Source organism: Tachypleus tridentatus, chromosome 6, assembly GCF_004210375.1.
Source record: "Tachypleus tridentatus isolate NWPU-2018 chromosome 6, ASM421037v1, whole genome shotgun sequence".
Taxonomy (NCBI): Eukaryota; Metazoa; Arthropoda; class Merostomata; order Xiphosura; family Limulidae; genus Tachypleus; species Tachypleus tridentatus.
This window is the reverse complement of record NC_134830.1, coordinates 112,528,281-112,550,170: the sequence shown is the minus strand read 5'-3', so window position 1 is coordinate 112,550,170 and position 21,890 is coordinate 112,528,281. Positions and strand designations below refer to the sequence as shown.

General features: G+C 32.1%; 1 protein-coding gene across 9 annotated transcripts in view; it reads left to right on the top strand.

Moving 5' to 3' along the window:
* Dhc98D (Dynein heavy chain at 89D) overlaps positions 1-21,890 on the top strand; it is a 157,299-nt gene that overhangs the window by 88,669 nt on the left and 46,740 nt on the right. For all 9 annotated transcript variants that reach the window (XR_013029508.1, XR_013029509.1, XR_013029510.1 and 6 more), the window contains 7 exons: positions 312-589; positions 2,508-2,660; positions 5,978-6,112; positions 7,799-8,197; positions 10,385-10,549; positions 14,998-15,319; positions 20,056-20,381. Coding sequence is in view for 6 of the 9 variants with exons in the window: in XM_076507016.1 (XP_076363131.1) it covers positions 312-589; positions 2,508-2,660; positions 5,978-6,112; positions 7,799-8,197; positions 10,385-10,549; positions 14,998-15,319; positions 20,056-20,381 (1,778 nt within the window). In the remaining 3 variants the exon portion in view is untranslated. The remainder of the gene's footprint in view (positions 1-311; positions 590-2,507; positions 2,661-5,977; positions 6,113-7,798; positions 8,198-10,384; positions 10,550-14,997; positions 15,320-20,055; positions 20,382-21,890) is intronic.

The following is a 21,890-nucleotide window of genomic DNA, read 5'->3' as shown; positions in this document are numbered from 1 at the left end:
TTTGTAATTGTTGCAATATTATGTCTTGGCATAAGCTGACAGATTAAATAGTTTATCAGCAGCCTTACCTAAAGAGAAATAAAATGAAAACATATACTTGTGGCTTGAATGTATGTTCAATTATCATGAATGCTAAAATAAAATTTGAAAATGCCGGAAAAAGAAAGTCATATTAATGATGAAAAGGAAAGGAAAGTTTACTTTTGGCTGTTTAAAAACTGATTTTGAAAGCCTTTTCTTAATTTGTTGACTTTCTATGTTTTGTTGATCAGTTCAAGCCCCAAATACTAAATTAATTATTAACCTCACAGGTGAAATTCCAACTTCAGAAAAAACATTGTTTGAGTTCTACTTTGATGGGGAGAAGCAGGTTTGGATAGCCTGGAACCAGATAGTTCCAAAATACCAGTATGATCCAGAGAAGAAATTTAGTGAAATCCTAGTCCCTACATTGGACACTGTTCGGTCAACTTGGTTGTTGGGATTGGTGACAGATATCCACCATCCAGTAGTTTTGGTGGGAAACACAGGCACCTCCAAAACTGCTACAACATTAAATTTCTTACGGCATCTAGATCAGAACACAAATGTAAGTGTTTTAAATAAAACATATCTATAGAGTCAATGAAATGAAAGGAAGAAGTTGAAGAACTTTTGTGATAACATTAGTATTTATGCTAAAATGGCACAAGCAGTATGATAGTAATTGTTAAATAACTTAAAAGTTGTGTTATTATTGTATTTGATGCAATTGCTGTAACATTTTTTCTGTTTCCTTGTTTTTAAAATTAAAAACCATTTCCTTAATGTCTTTTGTACAACACATATCTGCATTATCTTGGTATTAAAGATATCATTTTGGAATAATATGCAGCCTATTGGTCCATCTCAGATATTCCCTTCTCTAAACTAGATTAAAATGGATAAACTTTAAAATGCCTTAAAGCCAGCCCTTGTCATTTATATACTTATCAAGCCTTTTTTTAGACTCATTTAAATTTATTGGCTCTACAACATTTGAAGGCACTCTGTTCTAAATGCTAACCACTATCTTAGAAAAAATAAAATTAAAGATGACTCCTACCATGCCAAAATTTATGTTTGTGTTCCCTAGTCATGCTATTATCACTGTTAACTATGAAAAAAAAGGTGATGAATCAACACTTCCAATTCCTTTTACAATCTTAAGCACCTCAGTCAAATCCACCCTAATTCCTTTTTTCAAAAGAAAACAATTTAGAGATTTCAACCCTTCCATTCCAGGCACCATTCTAGTAACCCTTCTCTGAACTCTTTCCAGCAATTCATTGTCTTTCCTAAGGTAAGCAGTCCAAGACTGAACACAATGTTCTAATTCTGGGCTAACCAGTAACCTGTAAAATGAATTTATAACCTATTTACACTTGTATTCAATATTTTTCTAGATAACAACCTAAAATCTTATTTTCCTTACCATTAGCAACAGCACACTGCTTGGATGGCTTTAGAGACTGATCGACTATTAAACCAAGGGCTCCTTCCTTCAAATTATAATTATAATACAAATTATGGTAACCCACTTTAATTATTTTGCATTTATTATGATTAAAATCCATTTGACAATTATTTGTCCAACTTACTAAATGATCTAAATTCTTTTGTAAATCAACAGCATCCTCTTCACGGCCAGCAACACCCAAAACTTTAATAACGTCTGCAAATTTAAGAATTTATTAACCATTCCCTCATCTTTTTATCTCAAGACGACTGGCATGGGTATTAAAATAAAGTAGAGAATAACATTTCAACCTCTTAGGTCATGGTCAGGTCAAAACTTTGTTCTCTACTTTATTTCAATAAAAGTTCTGATACCCATACCAGCCATCTTGAGATATATTTTTACTTCAGCTGGGTTTCTCATCATTACAAATTACATTCTTTCATCTGTGACATTGATGTAAATAAACAAGATCAAAGATCCTAAGATTGAGCCCTGAGGTATCCCACTTATGACTATTTGTAACAACCCTCTGCTTTCTTCCATCCAGACATTCATGTATCCAAATCAAAAAGAGTAAAAGTACTTAAATTATCTACTTGATTTACAATAATCCTTCTGATAGGAATCGCAGTTAACTTATTTTTCATTGTGAGAAAGAGAGAATTTCTGTAAACATTTTAATGATATTTGAAACCTGCTTCAATTTATGTGACAATCTGCTTTGCTTTAAATTATTAATTTATTTTATGATAATAGTAAAATGAATATTAATTTGCAGGGAATTAATAGTGGGTTAACAATAAGTTTACAGACATAGTATAACCAATATTGCACAGAAAGAGATCCTCTTGTAAGTGAAAAAAGAATTCAAAAAATTAAAGGGAAAAAGAAATGCTTTAAGAATATTTGTTCTATGTGAATAGTAAAGCATTAACTTGATTTTTGAAATCCTGTTCTGCATTCAGTTAAAAACACATACTGTTAGCCATTTTACCATTAACTAAATTGTTTAAATTTTTCAAATCAGTTTCTGCTACCAATGAATTTTTCATCAAGGACGACTTCTATTGATGTTCAACGAAAGTTGGAAACAAATGTTGAGAAAAGAACCAAAGACACCTACGGTCCTCCTGTGGGAAAACGTCTTTTACTGTTCATTGATGACATGAACATGCCACAAGTAAGAAAATATTATTCTACTATTTTACTTATTTTTTTCATTTTTAATATGTTATTCTTTTATATATCAAGGAATGTTAAAATCAGACACTGGCATCTTTTAGTTTGTGTAAAACTAAAAGTAAAATAGATCAGCAGATAAAGGTGAAATCTGCTTAATATACTTCTGTTATGGGCTTGTAAAATTAAATTAAGTTAATAAAGTGCATAAATTGTACTTTAAACGATTAGGATGGAAACAAAATGACAGAACAAGTTGTTTAGAATTTAAAATAAACACAAATTGGAGGAATTCACAATTTTTGTTTTGTGTAAATGAACATTTTTCAAAGTGTGGGTGCACCCTGGAAGGTGGGACATAAATGATTTCTTGAGGGGTTCAAGCAATTAAGATGGAGTTATTAGTGCAGTAATGCAAAATTAACTATTTTAATATATTTTTAATGCAAAAATAATAAATAATTACAGCAAGACACACAGCATTTTAATCTATATCTATGTATTATATATCTTTATTTGGTTCACTCTTTTACTTATTTAAAAAAAGAGCAACCCTGCATGACCAGGTGGTTAGTGCATTTTACTCATTATTTGAGGATCACAGGTTTGAATCCCCATCTCACCAAACATGCTCGCCCTTTCAGCCATGGAGACAGTACAAAGTGACAGTCAATCCAACTATTCATTAGTAAAAGAGTAGTCTCCAAGAGTTCGTGGTGACGACTAGCTGCCTTCCCTCTAGTCTTATAGTGCTAAATTAGGGACGACTAGCACAGATAGCCTTCATGTAGCTTTATGCAAAATTAAAAAAAAACAAGCAAATTTAAAAGGGGAGCATGCAAGAAATATATTTATTAAAGAGGGGGCATAGATAACAAAAGTTTAGAAAATGCTGGTTTAAACTCTTTAGATGACTACTTAAGTGTAGTTTATTAAGCACAAAAAATCTATTGCATTCAGCACTTTCTTACAGGGAGGGTGACCTTGATAATTTTATTCTTTAGACAGCAGTAAAAAAGTGTTTAAGAACTCTGAGATAACACATAATAGTCAGTTTATGTAATTAAATAGATGATCCTTGAGAAGTAGAACCAAATTTATAATGAAGTGAGCAAATGTGACATTATGTGCAGACTGTATTTCATTACTGACTTGTCAGAAATCTGGTGAAGTAAATTGCCTCTCCTCTTACGAAGTACCTTTAAGTATAGTGAGATTTATTTTATGGTTTGCTTTTCAACCATATTAAAAAAAAACTTTCCCAAAATAGTGTAGTTCTTGTTAGTGCTCTGGGCTAACCAAGACAGACTGGATATTACCTTTTTTCAAGCCACTTCTGAACATGGTGGAGGAAAGTATAATAAGATGCACAATGTTACCAAGTTAACCTCTTTATTAATCTGAAGATGACCTAAGAAGGTCAAAATGTCATTTTGTACTTTATTTTAATTAAAATTTTAAAACCCGTACCAGCCATCTTTAGAATATATTCTTACAAGTAGAATTCTATCAATGTAAACAATGTAGGGTTATCCAGAATGTTAACTCATGTCTAAGCATTCATGGTACTTTTAACTTTTAGTAGTGGTCCAAGTTCAAGTGAGCAAAAAAATTGTATCAGAATGCTACTTCCACAGTGTTTATGAACTAAGAAGACAGTTGTCTTCTGGATGTTCTTTAGGTACATATCAAACTGAGACTTACTTTTCCAGCGTGAACATTGAATAAGAAGGTACATTATTCCAGAGGGTAACTTTTCCATTGTTTCCATACCCTTCTTTACTCATTAAAAATGCTATAATAGTTGAAAATTTCTATTCACAACTGTGATAAATCAAATTCAGCAATATAAAATTCCATGCTCAAATTGTATGGAATGGTCTACAGGCTTAGGGAATGTATGCAATTACTTTTATGTGGTCATGATCACTTTGCTTGTTGAGGAGTATAGACAAGTTAAAATGTCTGTAAACCCATATTATCAAAGTTGTATCTAATTATTTTTATAGGTCATTTGATATTTTTCTCTCCTATATTTTACTTCAAATGGTCACTTGTGGTGGCTACTAAATGTTAATAAATTTTAAGTGATGGCTTTTAATGGCCTGGTGGCTAGAACACTAATCTTATAATATAAAGGTCATGGATTTGAATCTTGTCATCAGATATGCTTAGCCCTTCAACCATGAGGGCATTATAATATGACAGTCAGTTCTACTTTTCATTGGTAAGACAGTAGACCAAGGGTTTACATGATGGTGTTGACTAGCTACCTTGTCTCTAGTTACCTACTTCTAAATTGGGGATAGCTTGTATAGATATCCATCACATAACATCTGCAAGAAGTTCAGTAAAACAAACAACAACAAATTAAATCCAATGAAGCATTATACTTAGGAAGTTGCATGCAAATTCACTGGGAAAGGGCTGTTACTAACTGAAGATTTGCTTTTGCAATACATTACATAATATGATGCAAATGTAGGTAGAGTTAATATTATGTTTAATATAAAGGGTCTGTTACATATATTTTATGCTCTCTGAAGCTCTTTCGTATTCAATTGTTGTTTTTTAATTAATTATTTCTTTGTGGAGGTTGTCTAGTGAACACAGAGTTGTTAGTGTTGGCAGAAATGTGGTAGAGATGAAAAAGATTTCAATAAGTTACTGTTTGTTTGTTGATGTAAAGTTATCTGAACAATAAATTAAAGCTCAGTCATTATCAAATTTGTTGTTCTATCATAACTACTCTTAACATGTTTAGATAATTTCAAGATGTTTTTGATTTCAAGAGTTAGTGAATAATTTGGCTTTGCATCTCCAAAGGCTGACATACTTTCAAGGCAGAGCCAATATGAGTGTAAATTCAAACTTCAAGCAAAATAGTTTTTAACTATGAAATACTTTGGTCCTTTCCTTATTGGGTTTTGCTTTCATTGTGGTAGTTAACATGTGACTCAAAAATCAATTATTTCTAAATGCTGATTTGTGTATTTTAAGATCAGTAGCCAGGTTGTTGCTTGCCAGCCATTAAAATCAGACTAGTCTTCCCTTTCTTTTCACCCATATAAACAAAATTTTTTTCTCTGTTTTTAAAATTAAATTAATTATAGGAAAAACACTCAGAAGTAGATGGAGAGACACAGTAAAGATGTTTTTGTTTATTTATAAATATTGAAAATTCAACTTATAAAATTTTTAGATTTGATTTGGTAGGAAATATGTTCTTCAATAAAGCATTAATGTGCTTATTCAAAAGTGCTAGTTATTTGCTGAAAGAATAAGACTGTGTGAAGTGATACTTACATGTGAAAATAGGTGGATCAGTATGGCACCCAACAGCCGATTGCCTTATTGAAGCTTCTACTTGAAAGAGGAGGTATCTATGATAGAGGGAAAGATCTCAACTGGAAAAATATTAAAGATTTAGGATTTCTGGCAGCCATGGGAAAGGTTAGTTTTTAGAAATATCATAGTGAATAATTGAAAGTCTAAACAAAATTTGATGTAGAGAAAAAACTTATTTTGAAAAACAAAAGGGAGATTCACATGTTTTTCATTTTGAAGATTGTTTTTAAAATCATGTAATATTATGCTTTTGGTTTTCTCCCTCTCTACCTAAACTTATCATTGGCAAGGTGAGTTCAAGAAGATCACTTAAAAATTCGAAATATAAAACTACATTCTTTTGGTATTTTAAGAAAAGCATATTCCATTCAATAATTGTATTAAATAATGTATCATAATGTTTAACTGAAATTGTAAGCTTGAATTAACCTTGTAAGTCAAAATAATCAGATATGGTGCTAGTTATTTATGTTCTCTGACACTGAATTAAGTAATAAGAAAATTAGATGATAAATAAAAATGTCATTGCATTTTTCTTTTCACCAGTCAACTAAAATATTCTTTTTGTATAAAAGTATCAAACTTAATCCAGTCATTGCAAGGTAAAAGAAATAAACTGATTTTACAGGAACTTAAGTATGGTTAAGAATTAACCAACATATTGGTTAAATGGAAACTAAATCTTTGTTATAAAATTTCAGTGGATAATTCTTTACTGTTATACAACAGGAAATAGCAAAAAAATAATAATTTTACATTTTTTACAACAAACATTAAGTTCTAACTCCAAAGCAAGCTATATTTTTATATGAAATTAACTAATGGTATATATATATATAAGTTTGAATTTAAACATGTGCATTTACTAGTAAGTTTTATCTACAGAACATTTATTTTAAAAGTATGAAGTCATACCTTAATTCAAAATAGTTAAGTTCATTTAATTATTTAAAACTGTGAATTGTTTGAAAAGAACAAGAAAGAAATATTTATTCTGTTTTTGTTATAGCAATGGTTTTATTGTATAACATATTATTTTGTGCAGAGAGCTAGTGGTAGGAGAATAGAGTAAAATAAAAAAACATTTTCAGTTAATGAAATCACATTGTGCTGTGTAAGAAGATGAATAAATTTAGGTTATAGTTAAAGCTTCTTGTTATTATATGTGTCAAACAACTAGTTATGCTTTCCTAAAGTAAATGTGAATAATACATATATAGTAAAGACGACTGTTGATGACCAAAGGAGGCCAAAATGTTGTTACTTGTTTTGTGTTTTTAAATAAAACTTTTTAATACCCATATTAGCCATCTCTACTATACATATATATATTTACTTTCAAGTGGATTCCTTGTTGTCACAAAAGGTGAATAATGGTCATCTTATTAATTTGTTCTAACTTGAATTTGTAATTTATTTTGTAGATTTTTTGCATGAAAAAAATAACAAATTGATCGTAAATGGCATTATACTTCAATGTAGTATATTACAAACAAAGCAGAATTTGGTTTTAAATATATGAGTACTTTTCATAAAGTTAATTTAATGGAGAATAATTTTCTTATGGAAGTACAAGTATGTAATGGAGCTTTTACCAATTCAGAAAAATACATTTTAGGCTAAAGAAATTTTCTACCAATATGTTATTAGCTGTCAGAATGATGACACTTAAATGATGTTTAATTTGAATTGTAATGCTTATCTGAGAACTATATGAGAACGTTTTTTGTTTTTTTTTAACATTCATCATTGACAGATATTTTCATCATCATAAATATTTCTTTACCTTAGGCCGGAGGAGGAAGAAATGAAGTTGACCCCCGGTTTCTTTCATTGTGCTGTGTCTTCAACATGACCTTCCCTTCAGATGACACTGTCTACCATATCTACTCCTCTATCCTACAAGGTCATTTTCATATGTTTTCTTCAGATATTCGTAGTCTCATTCCCAACATAACCAAATCTTTACTAACCCTGTACAAGGCGATTATTCAGTCCCTGCCTCCTACACCATCTAAGTTCCACTATATATTTAACCTGCGAGACCTATCCAGAGTTTGTGGGGGATTGTGTCTTACTACTCCTGATCGTTTCACCTCTCCAGAACAGCTCATAAGGGTCTGGAGAAATGAATGTCTTCGTGTCTTTTTTGACAGACTTACTAATGATGAAGATCGAAGTATGGTCCAGGTATAGTTAAATTGTTTTGAACGTCTTTTTTTTAACTATTTCACTAAAAAATTTAAATTAATATTCCTCATTCAAAACTTCCTGTAAATTCATTTGCAAGTTTTAGTCATGCAATAGTTTTTAGCAATTTCATGTTGTGACTGGTTTTTACTTTTGTTGAAAAACTTACAATTTAATTCCTTAAGCTTCTGTTCACTAATTATATCAAGGTAGCATTTAGATTATTATTGAACAGTGACCTCACTGCATCAGACTGTTTTTTAATATTATAAATAATCGGTTTGAATAACTATAAACCTTTTTCCCTGTCTTACCTGAAACATTAGTAAATTGTTTATCTGTGTAGAATTTTAATATTCATTTAGAATTGTAGTATTATTAATACATAATGTTTTCGTCCATATGGACAAAAGTTTATATTTCCACAATTTTTGTCCCTAACAAAATATAGCTGCCCATTAGCACAGTGGTATGTCTGCAGACTCACACTGCTAGAAATCAGGTTTCAATACCCGTGGTGGGCAGAGTACAGATCACCCATTGTGAAGCTTTGTGCTTAATTCCAAACAAGCAAACTAACTAACTGTATCATCAACATTTGATAAGTATGTTTTGGATGTTAACATTTTCCTAAACTGAAAATGTAATTCCAATAATACTTACTTCCAGTGACCCTTTTCCTCCCTGCCTTAGAGCTGGTGTAAGTTTAAAAAGTGATTACATTATCTAAGTGAGATGCTCATATACAGTATCAGGATAAAGGGTACATTAACAAGAGTGGAGAAATTTGCAAATCAGATATTGGCAAGTGCATTTAAGTGGGGTATAAAAGACTGGAGCATGTGAGACCAATGCTTAAGTAGGTAAAGCCATTTTGAAGAATAGCAATATTGTCAGTGGAGGTAAATATCACTGGAAATACATTTTCACTTTAGGAAAATGTTAACCTTCAAAGTATTAGCTAATGTGGAGGTAGGTTTCTGTAGAGAGACAGTGAAGAAGTTACATTTAAATCACTTGTATCATTATACTTCTCCACAGGAATAAATGTTCTTAAGACAAGTACTATAGCTGAGAGATTGGCATTACATTTATTTTAAGAGAATTGTCAATGTCTTGTTTTTTTACGAAGATGAGTTACATTCTTATCTTTTATCTTTGATGACCACTTCACTTGTAAAACATTTAGAGCAACTCTGCTTTCACATGTATTCTCAATCCAAAAAACATCTAGCCAGCAGTTCCTAGGCAGTCAAAAATGGAGTAATACTTTGTACCGTAGGTACGAATAGCCAATGAACCATATAATGAAGTATGTAAATAAATATGAACAAAGGGGGTTTGTTAAGATATTATTTTTCTGATAAAGAACAGACTTCATGAAAAAGAAACTAAAATTGCTAAGCTATCTTTAACTGCAGCTATCAAATAACACAAAACTTCTTGAATAAATCTCCCAGTTGACTTGTTGGAGAAAACCTAAAATACAAGTTTTTTTTTCCTATTATTCTCCAATTGGCAACTAAATTTAACATAAAATACCATTAATTATTGAATGGCATTTAAAAGTTTGGGACTTTGTTACTTCCTGTCTATGGTTTAAGTTATCAAGAGTGTTTTTTTACATAATTCATGTTACTTTGATACTTTATACACAGCATAAACAAATTTATAATCACAAATAATGTACAAAGGTTTGTTATTTTTGCCTAGTTTTAGGTGAAACAAAACAGTCATGAGATTTTCTAAAAGTGCAAAGTTGTACTTTTATGAGTTATTTAAAGTTCTTAAATCATTATCACTGTGATTAATATGTGTAACCCTAGTTTATTTTTCAACTGCAGCCTCACTGGGCAAACAATTTCTTTATAGACTGTGGGCAGACTTTGTTGAAAGATCTGTGGTCACAGAGGTGACTAACTGTAATCACATGCTTGAGCTGACTGTAAGCCAAGTTGCTAAGCAAAGAAATAAAATACATTCATTATTTTAATAAAAAAGGTTTCCTAACACTGGTATTTCTCCTCTTAGAGTCTTTGAAAATGCTTATTTATGTGTTTAAATATACATCTTATATACAATGAAATGATTTACGTTGCTTATTAAAGTAAACTTTTGTAGATGATTACATAATAAGTGTACATGAATTATTTTCATGTCATGTTTTTATTGTGGTTTTTTTCACAGAAAGTACTGAATGAACTCTTGGAGACAAATTTTCCTGAACAGGCTGAGTATGCTAAAACTGACCCCATTTTGTTTGGTGATTACCGTATAGCTTTAGAGGAAGGAGGTTCTAGAGTTTATGAAGATATACAGGATTACGAAGCAGCAAAGTGTTTGTTCCAGGAGGTAGTTATTAGTCCATAGATGTTTGACTTATTTTGTGTGAATTTTAATTTGGTGCTATTTTTACCTTATGTACTGAATGAAATATCATATTGCTCATGTATAAGCATGTATTTAATTGCCTATAATCCAGTGGTCATTGAGAGCACCAAATTACACTTTAAGGTGTGAGGAAAAAAGTTGCATTTCAATTTGCATAAGGAGGTGGGTGAACATCCAGAGTTCACTGATTACTATCACAAGTCATTTTTCTTTTGCTGTGTATGTACATAATACAATTATTGTAATTTAACTTAAATATGAAAAATATAGCTATAATCTTAAAAAATATCTACTATAGTTGTAGTTGTATCATTGTGGATGGTACTTGTCCTCTTATTCCCTCAACAATCAGCACTTACGCTAACCATAATAGAAACTGTAATTTCTTGGTATTAAAAATATATAAAGCTTGTTCCTTCTCCATTCATCATATTTTATAGAGTATAAAAGATAACCTACTTTACTTCAGTCTAAATATAATATGGTTTTAGTTAGTTTTTAAACAGAGCAATTTACAATTTAATGAGCTATGACATAATGAGATACACAGACATTAACAAATCATTTTCTAAGTAAATATTTAGTTTTAGTTTGAGTGTATCATTGTGTATCTTGTACTTTTAGAAAAATGTAAAAAATATTTTTTCAGCTTCTGAAAATTGCATAACATTTACTAACTTAATTCTTTATTTTTTATGTTATTCTGTACTCAAATTATTTTCTAGTTATCTTAATAAAAAAAATGTAAATGTGTCAAAAAAGGAAACGGGAGCAAAGGGAAACATCTTATGTATTTGATGACTATTTTTAAACCATAAAGCTTTTACTAAATAATTATTACTAAATAAATCAACTGTATTATGTGGGTTTTTCTTTTGTATTCAGGTTATATTTATAGTCAGTTGTATCTATAACTTTTTTTTTCTCTCAGCTGGATTTGATAGTTACTGATATAACAAACCTATTAGTCTGGAGTACCAGTTGAGACTGACTTAGGGATTAAAATGTTAATTCATTGTTATCATTGAGTTACCCCTCAGTGTGGATTCCTGTATGTGGTGAGGAGACCTCCCAAGGAAGTTTCTGTTCTTTTAGTTTACCTCTTCTGGGATCAAAACATCCACCCACGTGTTTGCCGTGTGTGGTGACCTGTGAAGGGAAGGAGAGGATCTTGGTAGTTGAGGGGTCCAACCCTAGCACACCACTTTGGCCTTGAATTCCTGTAGACAGGCAGTCTTGGGATGGCACTCCTTTGGTCATTCGGCTGGTCCACTTGGGCTAGGGTCAACCAAGTACCAGTGTTGGATGTTCTTAACAGGTGTTTTGGACATTGTATCTGATTCTGGTGTTTGAGTATAGTACTCACAAAACCCTGGTGTTGCTGCAGTGTCGATGTTTGGCATTGTAGTTCATCCTCTCATAGGGCTCCATGGTGGGTGGAGTCAGTGGGAACCGAAATACTCTTTTTTTCATTATGTATCCTCCAAATAAAAACTTAAATAAAATAGTGAAAAAAACAGTCCATAGGTAAATGACCCCATCTTGAAGATTATGAGCAGTAAACTTCAACATCTGCAACACTTGTTGTACCTCATTTTCTTATACTACATTCTTTTTCAGACAAGCCTTTAGGGCAGATGTCTCCCTTTTTCATTCAGAAGGAACTAAAAGGACTTGGTGGATCTCCAAAATTAGTAAAGAAGCTTATCTCTGGTGACATACCCATGGAAACACCCACATTTCAACACAGTGAATTCCTCTTGTTTTCAAAGGCTATTGAGGATATACCAATTGAGGTTACACCTCATGCAATTTTGAATTTGTCACAAGGAGTTATTGTTGAGAGGAATTTGAAGAACATTCCTGAGTCAGAGATTCTCACTGGTTTCTTCACCCAAGGAGTTTCTGCAATGAGGCATATCACCACTCGCAAAGATGGAATTATGATGCCAACCAGTGTCCTCATTCTGACATTTACATCACCATGTCCACCTGCCACCATCAAGGCAGGCTATTTTAATTGCAATGTATGGCCATACATTCCACACCCTCTCAGATGTTTCCAGTGTCAGCGGTTCGGTCACTTGAAGACATCATGTTGTGGTTCCTTGACGTGTGCTTTTTGCAGTGGCAAGGACCACGATGCCTATGAGTGTGAAATGGACCCTCATTGTGTTAATTGCAATGGCTCTCACCCATTCTACTTTCGTTCTTGCCCTAAATTGTTGGAAGAAAAAGAGGTGCACCGTTTCAAAACGATTCAAAATATTACTTTCCCTGAGGCTCGAAAGTTGTTGTCCACCACTTTGTCTCGGACATATGCTGCTGCACTTTGTTCCAGTGGGAGTGCAGATAGATATCTCTCTGTCTCCAAAAGAATCATTCTCAAACCTAATGAAAAGTTTTTTGACCTCCATGGTTAAAAAAAGTTGATGAATCAATTTCAACACACATCTCTGTCCCTAACATACATTCTAGCAAACTCCAAGATCTACTTCCTTTGGTTCTGGGTACAGGCATTTCCTCGGGTACATCTTCTTCTCCCACCCCAGTATGCAAAATCATCATTCGTTTATGTCCTCAGTTGCTGGAATCCTCTTCCAACTACAAAGACCTGCACAATCAACCCAGGGCAGGATCCATGGAGGTCAGCAGATCTTCCTCGAATAATAACAGTAAAGAAAGAAAACGTGGTCATAAACAGAAGGGCTCTCCACCCAATTTGCCCAATTTACTGTAAATAAAAATGGCCACCTTGATACTATGGAACTGTTGAGGTTTAAGTTCTAATCTGGATGACATCAAGTACCGTAAGGATTGGAAAGAGGAAATTGTTCTAACTAGACTATGCATTGGTCACAGTTTTTTAACTCATCATTTTCATTTTTCTGGGACTGATGCACCAATGTGTTATCTGTGTAACACTCAGGTCACAATAAGCCACATTTTATTTTCTTGCCGTCATTATGGCTCTCAATGATGGCACCATTTGAAACATGTTCTGTCCCAAGGTTTATCCATAAAATTAGAAAGTGTTATTGGCGATAGTGACACTGTCTACCTTAGAAATGATTTCAGTTTTTTAAAGGCCATTAATCTTTTTAATGCTATTAAAGTTCTTAATTTATACATTAGACTTTTTTTAAAAGTGATTCCATTTTAAGAATCAAAGTACATCTTGTTCGATTTGAAGTTAAAAAATGACTGTAATGTCAAATAATTCAAAACCAGGACTGGAAAGACCAACTTCAAGTAACTAACAGTGGTTTTTGAATTTACCTGTTAGTCTTCCTGACAAGTTATGATAATTGCAATTATGCTACAGAAAGTCTTTTACAACTTGTATTACTGTAGTTTTTCTCTTACTGCTGTAGACTAGATGTAAAAATTGGTTTTAATGCTACTCATGTTTTTTTAATTAAAAATTAAACTTTGTTTTATTTTACCATAATTCTCTTTTATGAATTTTACTAATTTTAACTTTTTACTGGATGTTTGGCATAGATAGCCTAGTTGCTTTCCACCATAAAACACCAAACCAACAAATCGACCAACCAATCATTGAGTTACATTATATTGATTTTTTTAATACCTTTAGATGATATAATTTGCTTTTAAGAATATCATTTAACTTTGTGAATTTTTCAGGCTGTAGGCTATTTATACCAACTATTTTTACATAAAAGCCATATTGATAAAATATTACAGGTCAGATGTTGAAAACCTGTTATAAAAACGAAAACATTTAAGTTCCTGTAATCACATTCATTGTTATCTAACTTTAGGATTTATCTTCCCACCACAGCAGCAGTACTCAAACCTAAGTTACAACTATGAGGTGGCTCACAAAAAGACTATTACAGTTACACCTGCTTTTGTTCTGGATTAAAAGGCTTTCAAAATTGATCTGTGAATTCACTGATTGCTATGAGGCATACTTTGTTTGCTATGTTATTTTAGATGTTTTCTTGGGTGACATTATTTTTTATGTCTCATAATCTGTTACCAAGGAAGAATGTTTGAAACACTGCATTACAATGCCAAGGTTATCACATATTATCATACCTAATTTTTGCAAACTGGAAAATAAATTACAGATTCTTTTTGCTAGTAGTGTAGTGGTTGTAACTGGCATATTTGTACAGTATGCATGAATACATACCTAAAGATAGTTTACAAAAACAAATAAAATAATTAGCTTTCAGAAAGTTAAAAAAAATATATTACCTGTGATATTTTAAAAAATGTGCAAATTTAAAAATAATTTCTACTATATAAAAAAAAGCATCTGAAGTCTATTGATAAACTAAAAGTAATTATGAGAATAGATACTATTTACTGATTATGAAAAATGTTTTATTATTTGTTGTTTTTCTTTAAGATTTATATGAATTGTTTAATATTTTCAGATCCTGGAGGAATACAATGAACGTTACACTACAATGAATCTGGTTCTGTTTGATAATGCTGTGGAACATCTGACTCGAATCCACCGTGTGATTCGTATGGATCAAGGCCATGCCTTGTTGGTTGGTGTTGGAGGTAGTGGAAAACAGAGTTTAGCTCGCTTGGCTGCCTATGCAGCTGGATGTGAAGTGTTTGTAATTAAACTCAGTCGAGGTTATTCTGAAACAAATTTTCGAGAAGATCTGAAGGTACTGCATAACCTGTTGGGACTGGAGAATAAGAAAGTGGTGTTTCTCTTCTCTGATGCACATGTTGTAGAAGAAGGTTTGTAGTCAAATACTTTCTCTAAAAATTTATCTCTAATATTCTGATACAGTACTTACCTTTTCGTACAAGATTAGCTATTCCTATCCAGTGCTTCCCTCTATATGCAAACCTTTTCTTTACACATGCCACAAGCCTTCTTCTCCCTCTATTGAAATTGAATGATTCCAACTTGCTTGTCATACAAATCATCATTTGTCACTTCTCCACCAGTAAGAGAGTGGCATACATACATGATACATATAACTACTTGTGTATGTCTCTACCGAACCATCATTTCTTGTTTGGCAGATCTTGAGCCTGGACAAGTTTGTTTGAAGTTTCACATTCAGCATTAATATACTCATAAAGTGGTTTCATTATACTTATTTTCAAGTATATTCAGACTGTTTCTTCACGTTAATTTCATCTCTGTTTATTACAGTCACATTAATATTTGTAATCTTGATTTTTGGTTGATTGTTTTTACTTATAAATTTTGAAGTTCATGTCCCCACTTCATGGGTCACACCTGAAACTAGCACTATGTCACAGGCCTCAGGTGTGGGTGACTAGGCAGGAGATTTATCAGAGTTTATTTGCAGGAGAATGTATGTTACTTGGATTAACCTTTAACTCTTGAATCTTGCTCCACTTTCTCCTGAACATGCTGAACCTGTTCAGGCTGACAAGGACTTGGATCAATTATTTCGACCTCCTGATTTTGACATAACTTCTCATGTTAATGGATGACCAAGATGCACGTTTCCAATGCTTTTCTACATGTACTTATCTTAACATTGTCTCATATATATATCTTCAGTTAGTCCATCATGGGGTGGTTCACTTCTTTCACACCATACCCTTTGGGCTTGATTCCACTCGTTATGTTTTCTGTCAGGTGGTTAAAGTTTTTGTGTGGATCATCTTTCCTGATCTGATGATATTTAACCAGTGGAGTGGTATTTGCAATCTGTGGGGATTTCTTCATGAAGATACATTTGTCACAGCTCTTAGTCACAAGTTATCCTCTTTAGATCACCTGCATTTCATTCTTTTTTTCTGTCTATTGATATCTTCAGCCAGGATTGGACCCACAAATTCCTTTGTGTTTATCCTCCTATCCATTTACTCCATCTGGTAGTCTCTCTTTCATCCATATCACTTCATGCCATGTCCTTTTGATTGCTTCCAAAGGCCAACTAAACTGGGATTTTTCACAATTATATCAACTGGACTTTTTCTCTCCAGTATTCATTCCCTTGTCTTCTCCCTTCTTTCTCACCCACAGTTGCCTATTCTACATCCAATCGTTCATGCCCTTCATCTTCACACCTGGCTTTTCCCCAGTCCTTGGCCAGGGGATCAGTTTTCCCTGGGCTTCAAGTTTCACCTTTCTCTTGAAACATATATGTTCTCCTCTTAGCCAGTGGACATTAAAGGTCTGATTTGTTTGAAATTGATTTTTTTTACTTACACTTTACTGCTACTCATATCTTCCATTGATTTATCCATTTTTATACTTTGTCGGATTGAGGTACATATACAATTCATGGTTGGGATCACTATACTATCATAGTCTTCTCCCACTTGGATGTGCTTTTCTCTCTTTCTGCCCTTACCTCCTACATATTTCAAGGATGAGCAAAGAGTATACCTGATTCAAAAGCAGTACAGTTCCCCTCATCATGTCTTCAGATCTATCTCTCTCATTTCCAGGGCTATCCTTAGGATGCTTTCAGATGTTACTTCTATCAATCCCTTGCATCTTATGGGATTTGAACCAATCTTGTGACAGGTGGTAAGAACCATATTGAACCTATGCCGAAAATATATTTCTGGTAAGCACATCCTTATTCTCACTCTTTCCTTTTTCCCCCTTCCTCTGGTGCTTACATCTTCTCCCAAACTTCAAAGTTATAATGTGATAGAGGTGTATAAATGCTGTGTTCATCAACCTCAAGTCACATAACAATCTTAAGTACAAATATTTTTATCTAAAAAAAACTCTGTAACTAGTTCCAGTTTTTATGATTTTTAAAACATAAAGCTACATAATGAATAACCTGTGATTTATCTAATGAGAGGTTATTGAGCCCTGAAGTTACTACAGCAATTCTAAAGACTCATTGAGAAGAACCTCTTAAAATTCACGTGAGGCATGTGAATGTACTTTGCTACTGTTGGTGGAGAAGTGACACATAATGGTTTGCATGAGAGACATGTTGAAGCCATTTGATTCCAGATTTATGGCATGTGTAAAGAAAAAATTGTGCATATAGAGAGCAGCACTGGATGAGAACAGCTAATCTTGTGAGAGGGGTAAGTGCTTATCAAAAATACACTTTGGGTATATTAAAATTATAACTTCTACTTAGTGGTGAATCAAAAGTCAGTGAACCCAGAGATAATCAGATTATTGAATATGCTCTTTGCAACACATTTGTTATTTAGTAACAACATAAAGGGAGGTTTGTTCACAAAACTCTGCTTCTAGTTATTCAATATAAAGATATAGGTGCAAGATTTCCCAAGATTGGTAAGGAATGACTTACCTTTAGCTCACCTTGTAAATTGGAATTATTTTAGTGATTCTTAGATCATGTAACAAATATTTTTATCATGAAATTGATTAATTGACTTTTTATTTATGATATTAACCCCATTCTTTAGGTCATAACATCAACTCTGAAATAAAATTTCTTCTTGTTTCTCTCAGTAAGGGTTTGACAGTGAAATAAGCTTGTTAAATTTTGTCTCCAGATATCTTCTTATAATTCTTTTTTTGTAATTAATGAATATGCTTAAGACTCTTTTCTAACTTTTTCATTGTCATCTGAAGCAGGACCTTGTATAGAGTCTAAAGATAAAAAGGAGGTGCATGGGATATCCTTACATAAGAGTTATCAACCATTGTTTCTTTATTTATAGAGTATAAAATTGCCCTTAATACCACTGAAAATAAATTACACAATAAACTCTATTTTATCATTCTATTAGCTGGAATAGAGATAAATTCTTATTATGGTATGATCATATATAAATTATTAAAGTTGATAAAAATGTAAAGGATAAAATAATCTCATTTATTAATCACTGCTTGATGTTTCTGTGTTTCATAAAGTGGAGCATAAACGTTCTTTATAAAAGAAATAAACAGCATGCAACAACAGCTCGATTGCATAAACTAAACTAAACTCGATTGCATAGAGTTTAATGCACATTATTTAAATGTTCTTTATATGCTAATGCAAAGTTGTTTTACTGTTGTTGCACTAAAGTTGATAAAAATGTAAAGGATAAAATAATCTCATTTATTGATCACTGCTTGATGTTTCTGTGTTTCATAAAGTGGAGCATAAACGTTGTTTATAAAAGAAATAAACAGCATGCAACAACAGCTCGATTGCATAGAGTTTAATGCACATTATTTAAATGTTCTTTATATGCTAATGCAAGGTTGTTTTACTGTTGTTTCAAAATGTGAATTATGACACATTGAGCAACATTAGAAAGAGATGTATATTTGGTTCTTAACCATTTCAGAGTATAATTCTGACAAAGGCTTCTGATTGAACATTTTAAGAGGTTCTTCTCAATGAATCTTTAGAATTGCTGTAGTAACTTCAGGGCTCAATAACCTCTCATTAGCTAAATCACAGGTTATTCATTATGTAGCTTTATGTTTTAAAAATCATAAAAACTGGAACTAGATACAGAGTTTTTTTTAGATAGAAATATTTGTACTTAAGATTGTTATGTGACTTGAGGTTGATGAACACAGCATTTAAAAGAAGGAAGGTCGTAATGTTTTCCATAAAAGTGGAAAAAAATTTATACAACAGTTTTTAGTTCAAAAACCAGCATTCTAAGCAACACCCTCATTGGCAGAGTGAGAACTATTTGTTAGGAAAGAAAACAATTTGACCTCTAAATCCATTGCTGTAAAACTGGGCACATCACTTGGTACAACAGCTCTCAAGCTTCAGCCATACTAGATATCAGTGACTGTTTTTTGAAAAAGATGGCTGAAGAAACTGGAACCACAACAAACCCATTCAATCACATATATCTCAGATCTTTTGATGTCTTTCCAGTTTTGCTTTTCTGCTCTTAATCTGTTTAAATGTTGGTTCGAAGTAGCCATTATTTATGTACAGTAGAAGGTCAATGGAAAGTTAATCAACATGTGTTATCTAAGATTAACCTCAATGTTCTTTATCTAAGCTTGTTACAATTGCAATAAAATTGAATGGGACAGATGAGTGGGAAAGTTGTTCCAATTGCACCCGGAACATTGTTAACCAATTAACCAAGAACAAGAAAAAAATAAACCAGAACAAGAATGCAGCTTTTCACTATATTAGTACAACATTTATAAAAGCAATACTTGTAGAAATAAAAGGTACATTTTTTTTAAATGTCTTTGCTAGTTAAAGAAATCAGTCAACAGGACCATTTAATATTTATTGCTTTAGAATTGATATATGCTTTTAAAGATATAGGAAAGTTAATACCAGACCTGAGAAATTTTAAGTTCTTTTAAACACAACTTTTTTTTCTTCTTCTTCTTAGCATAAAGTAACCATTAAAGAATAAAATTTGTTAAGATTTCTATTTGAGACAGTAGTATTGTGACAAGAATATTAGAAGATAATTCTTACATATATTTTCTTTTAATCAGAATTTATGTTGGCTTTAAAAACTATGTAGTTTTTCTGTTTTCAAATGCTATTAATTATGTTTGAATGTTTCAGGTTTCCTAGAGCTAATCAACAACATGTTGACATCTGGAATTGCATCTGCCCTTTTCTCTGAGGAAGAAAAGGAAGTAATACTTAATCAAGTACGAGATGAAGCTATGAAGTCAAGGTTTGATATTGCAAAGGAGCAGGTGTGGCAGTATTTTGTCAACAAATGTGCTAGCAACCTTCACATTGTTCTAGCCATGTCTCCAGTTGGAGATCTGCTTCGAACCCGTTGTCGAAACTTCCCTGGATTAGTTAATAACACAAACATAAACTGGTTTACTGCATGGCCTGAAGAGGCTTTGTTTGCTGTTGCAAGTGTCTTCTTGGCTGAAGTATGTTTAACTATTTTGTCTGTGTTATATGTATGATGATAAAGTTACATGTTTGTCTAATCAAAGAAATTCCTGACTAACAGAAGGTTATTGTAGAAAAGATGTACCAGTGGGGGGACAAATTCTTAATGTCGATTTAAACATTGTAATGCTGAGTTATGGCTTAAGCATTGTAATATCATTAAAAAAACTGGATAGATGAACTGAGAGCTCAAACAAATAAATGTGAAAATAAATTTTATTGTACAAGTTTGATCTGGTAAAGAGGCCAAAATGTTCATTTTTGGGTATTCTCTCACAGTGTAAAGATATATTAATTATTATTTAAAATAGCAGTATTTAGTTTATATTACATTATATCTTGTTTTGCTTTTTGCCTGTTCTGAACTTTTAATATAAACTGATAACTTTTGTTGTATTATATGTTGATAATGTTAACATGACCCCACTGGTAGTTCAGTGGTAAGTCTCAAGGATTCATGGTGAAATGAGTTACAGAGAGCTAATTATGTAAACTTGTGCTAAACAACAAACAATATGAGCATAATACCAAAATAGAGTGAGAAGAATAAATTATTCTTAAAAATTTTGTGGTAAACTGTGTTGTAATAGTTAAAATTACAAAATAGGTTTGATGTTGGTTGGCTGAATCCTAGTTTTTTACAAACTGCTTGTGAGCAATAGTGATTTTTAAACTACTCATTTCTTATGGCTTTAATTTATATTAATGCAACCTGTAAAGTTCATTTGCTGTCACAATACAATACTAGTTTCTGAGATTTTCATCTTTTTAGAATAAAAAAATTACAAAGTTTTTAAAATATTTAACATTCAGATATTTAAAATAATTACATACATTCCTGGAACAGATTCAGTTGTGTGGTTACTAAGTACATAGCCAGAATATGTAAATATTGAGTAAAAGAATATTTTTCTAAGTAAAATTTGTCATTGGAACAGAAAAGGTGACCAATAACAGTATTATGGTTTTTGGATTATAATGTGCAGGCAGGTATCTGATTATTATTACAAAGATAAAGCTGTTTTATAAAAGACAAGCTGAGATAAGTGCCCTTTGTTCAAGTTATAAACTTTAAAACAATTTGGGAGTGGATGCTCTGATAAATATCACAAAATACTAACTTTCACACAAATTATTTATAATATAAATTATTACAGTATTCATTATTATCTAACCAAAGGTTTAGTACAAGCATTAATAACTCAATAGGTATGTACTTAAAACAGGGTACACACTGTGCAATGGTCAGACTGACTTTGTTGGAAGAGGTAGTAACTAAAGTAGTGGCAGTTAGGATGCTTTCTGTTACTTGTTTTCAACATCCACCTTTTAATATTGTTTCATAGTATTTCACTCAATTAATTAATTAATTGTCATTGGCCACAGAAGTTAAAAAGTCACAGATCAAAGTAGGATGTGGGTATAACTCCAAAAAACCATTCTTCATATCAGCCTCATGGTGGCTTTTGAAATAGAAACTTCAGCTG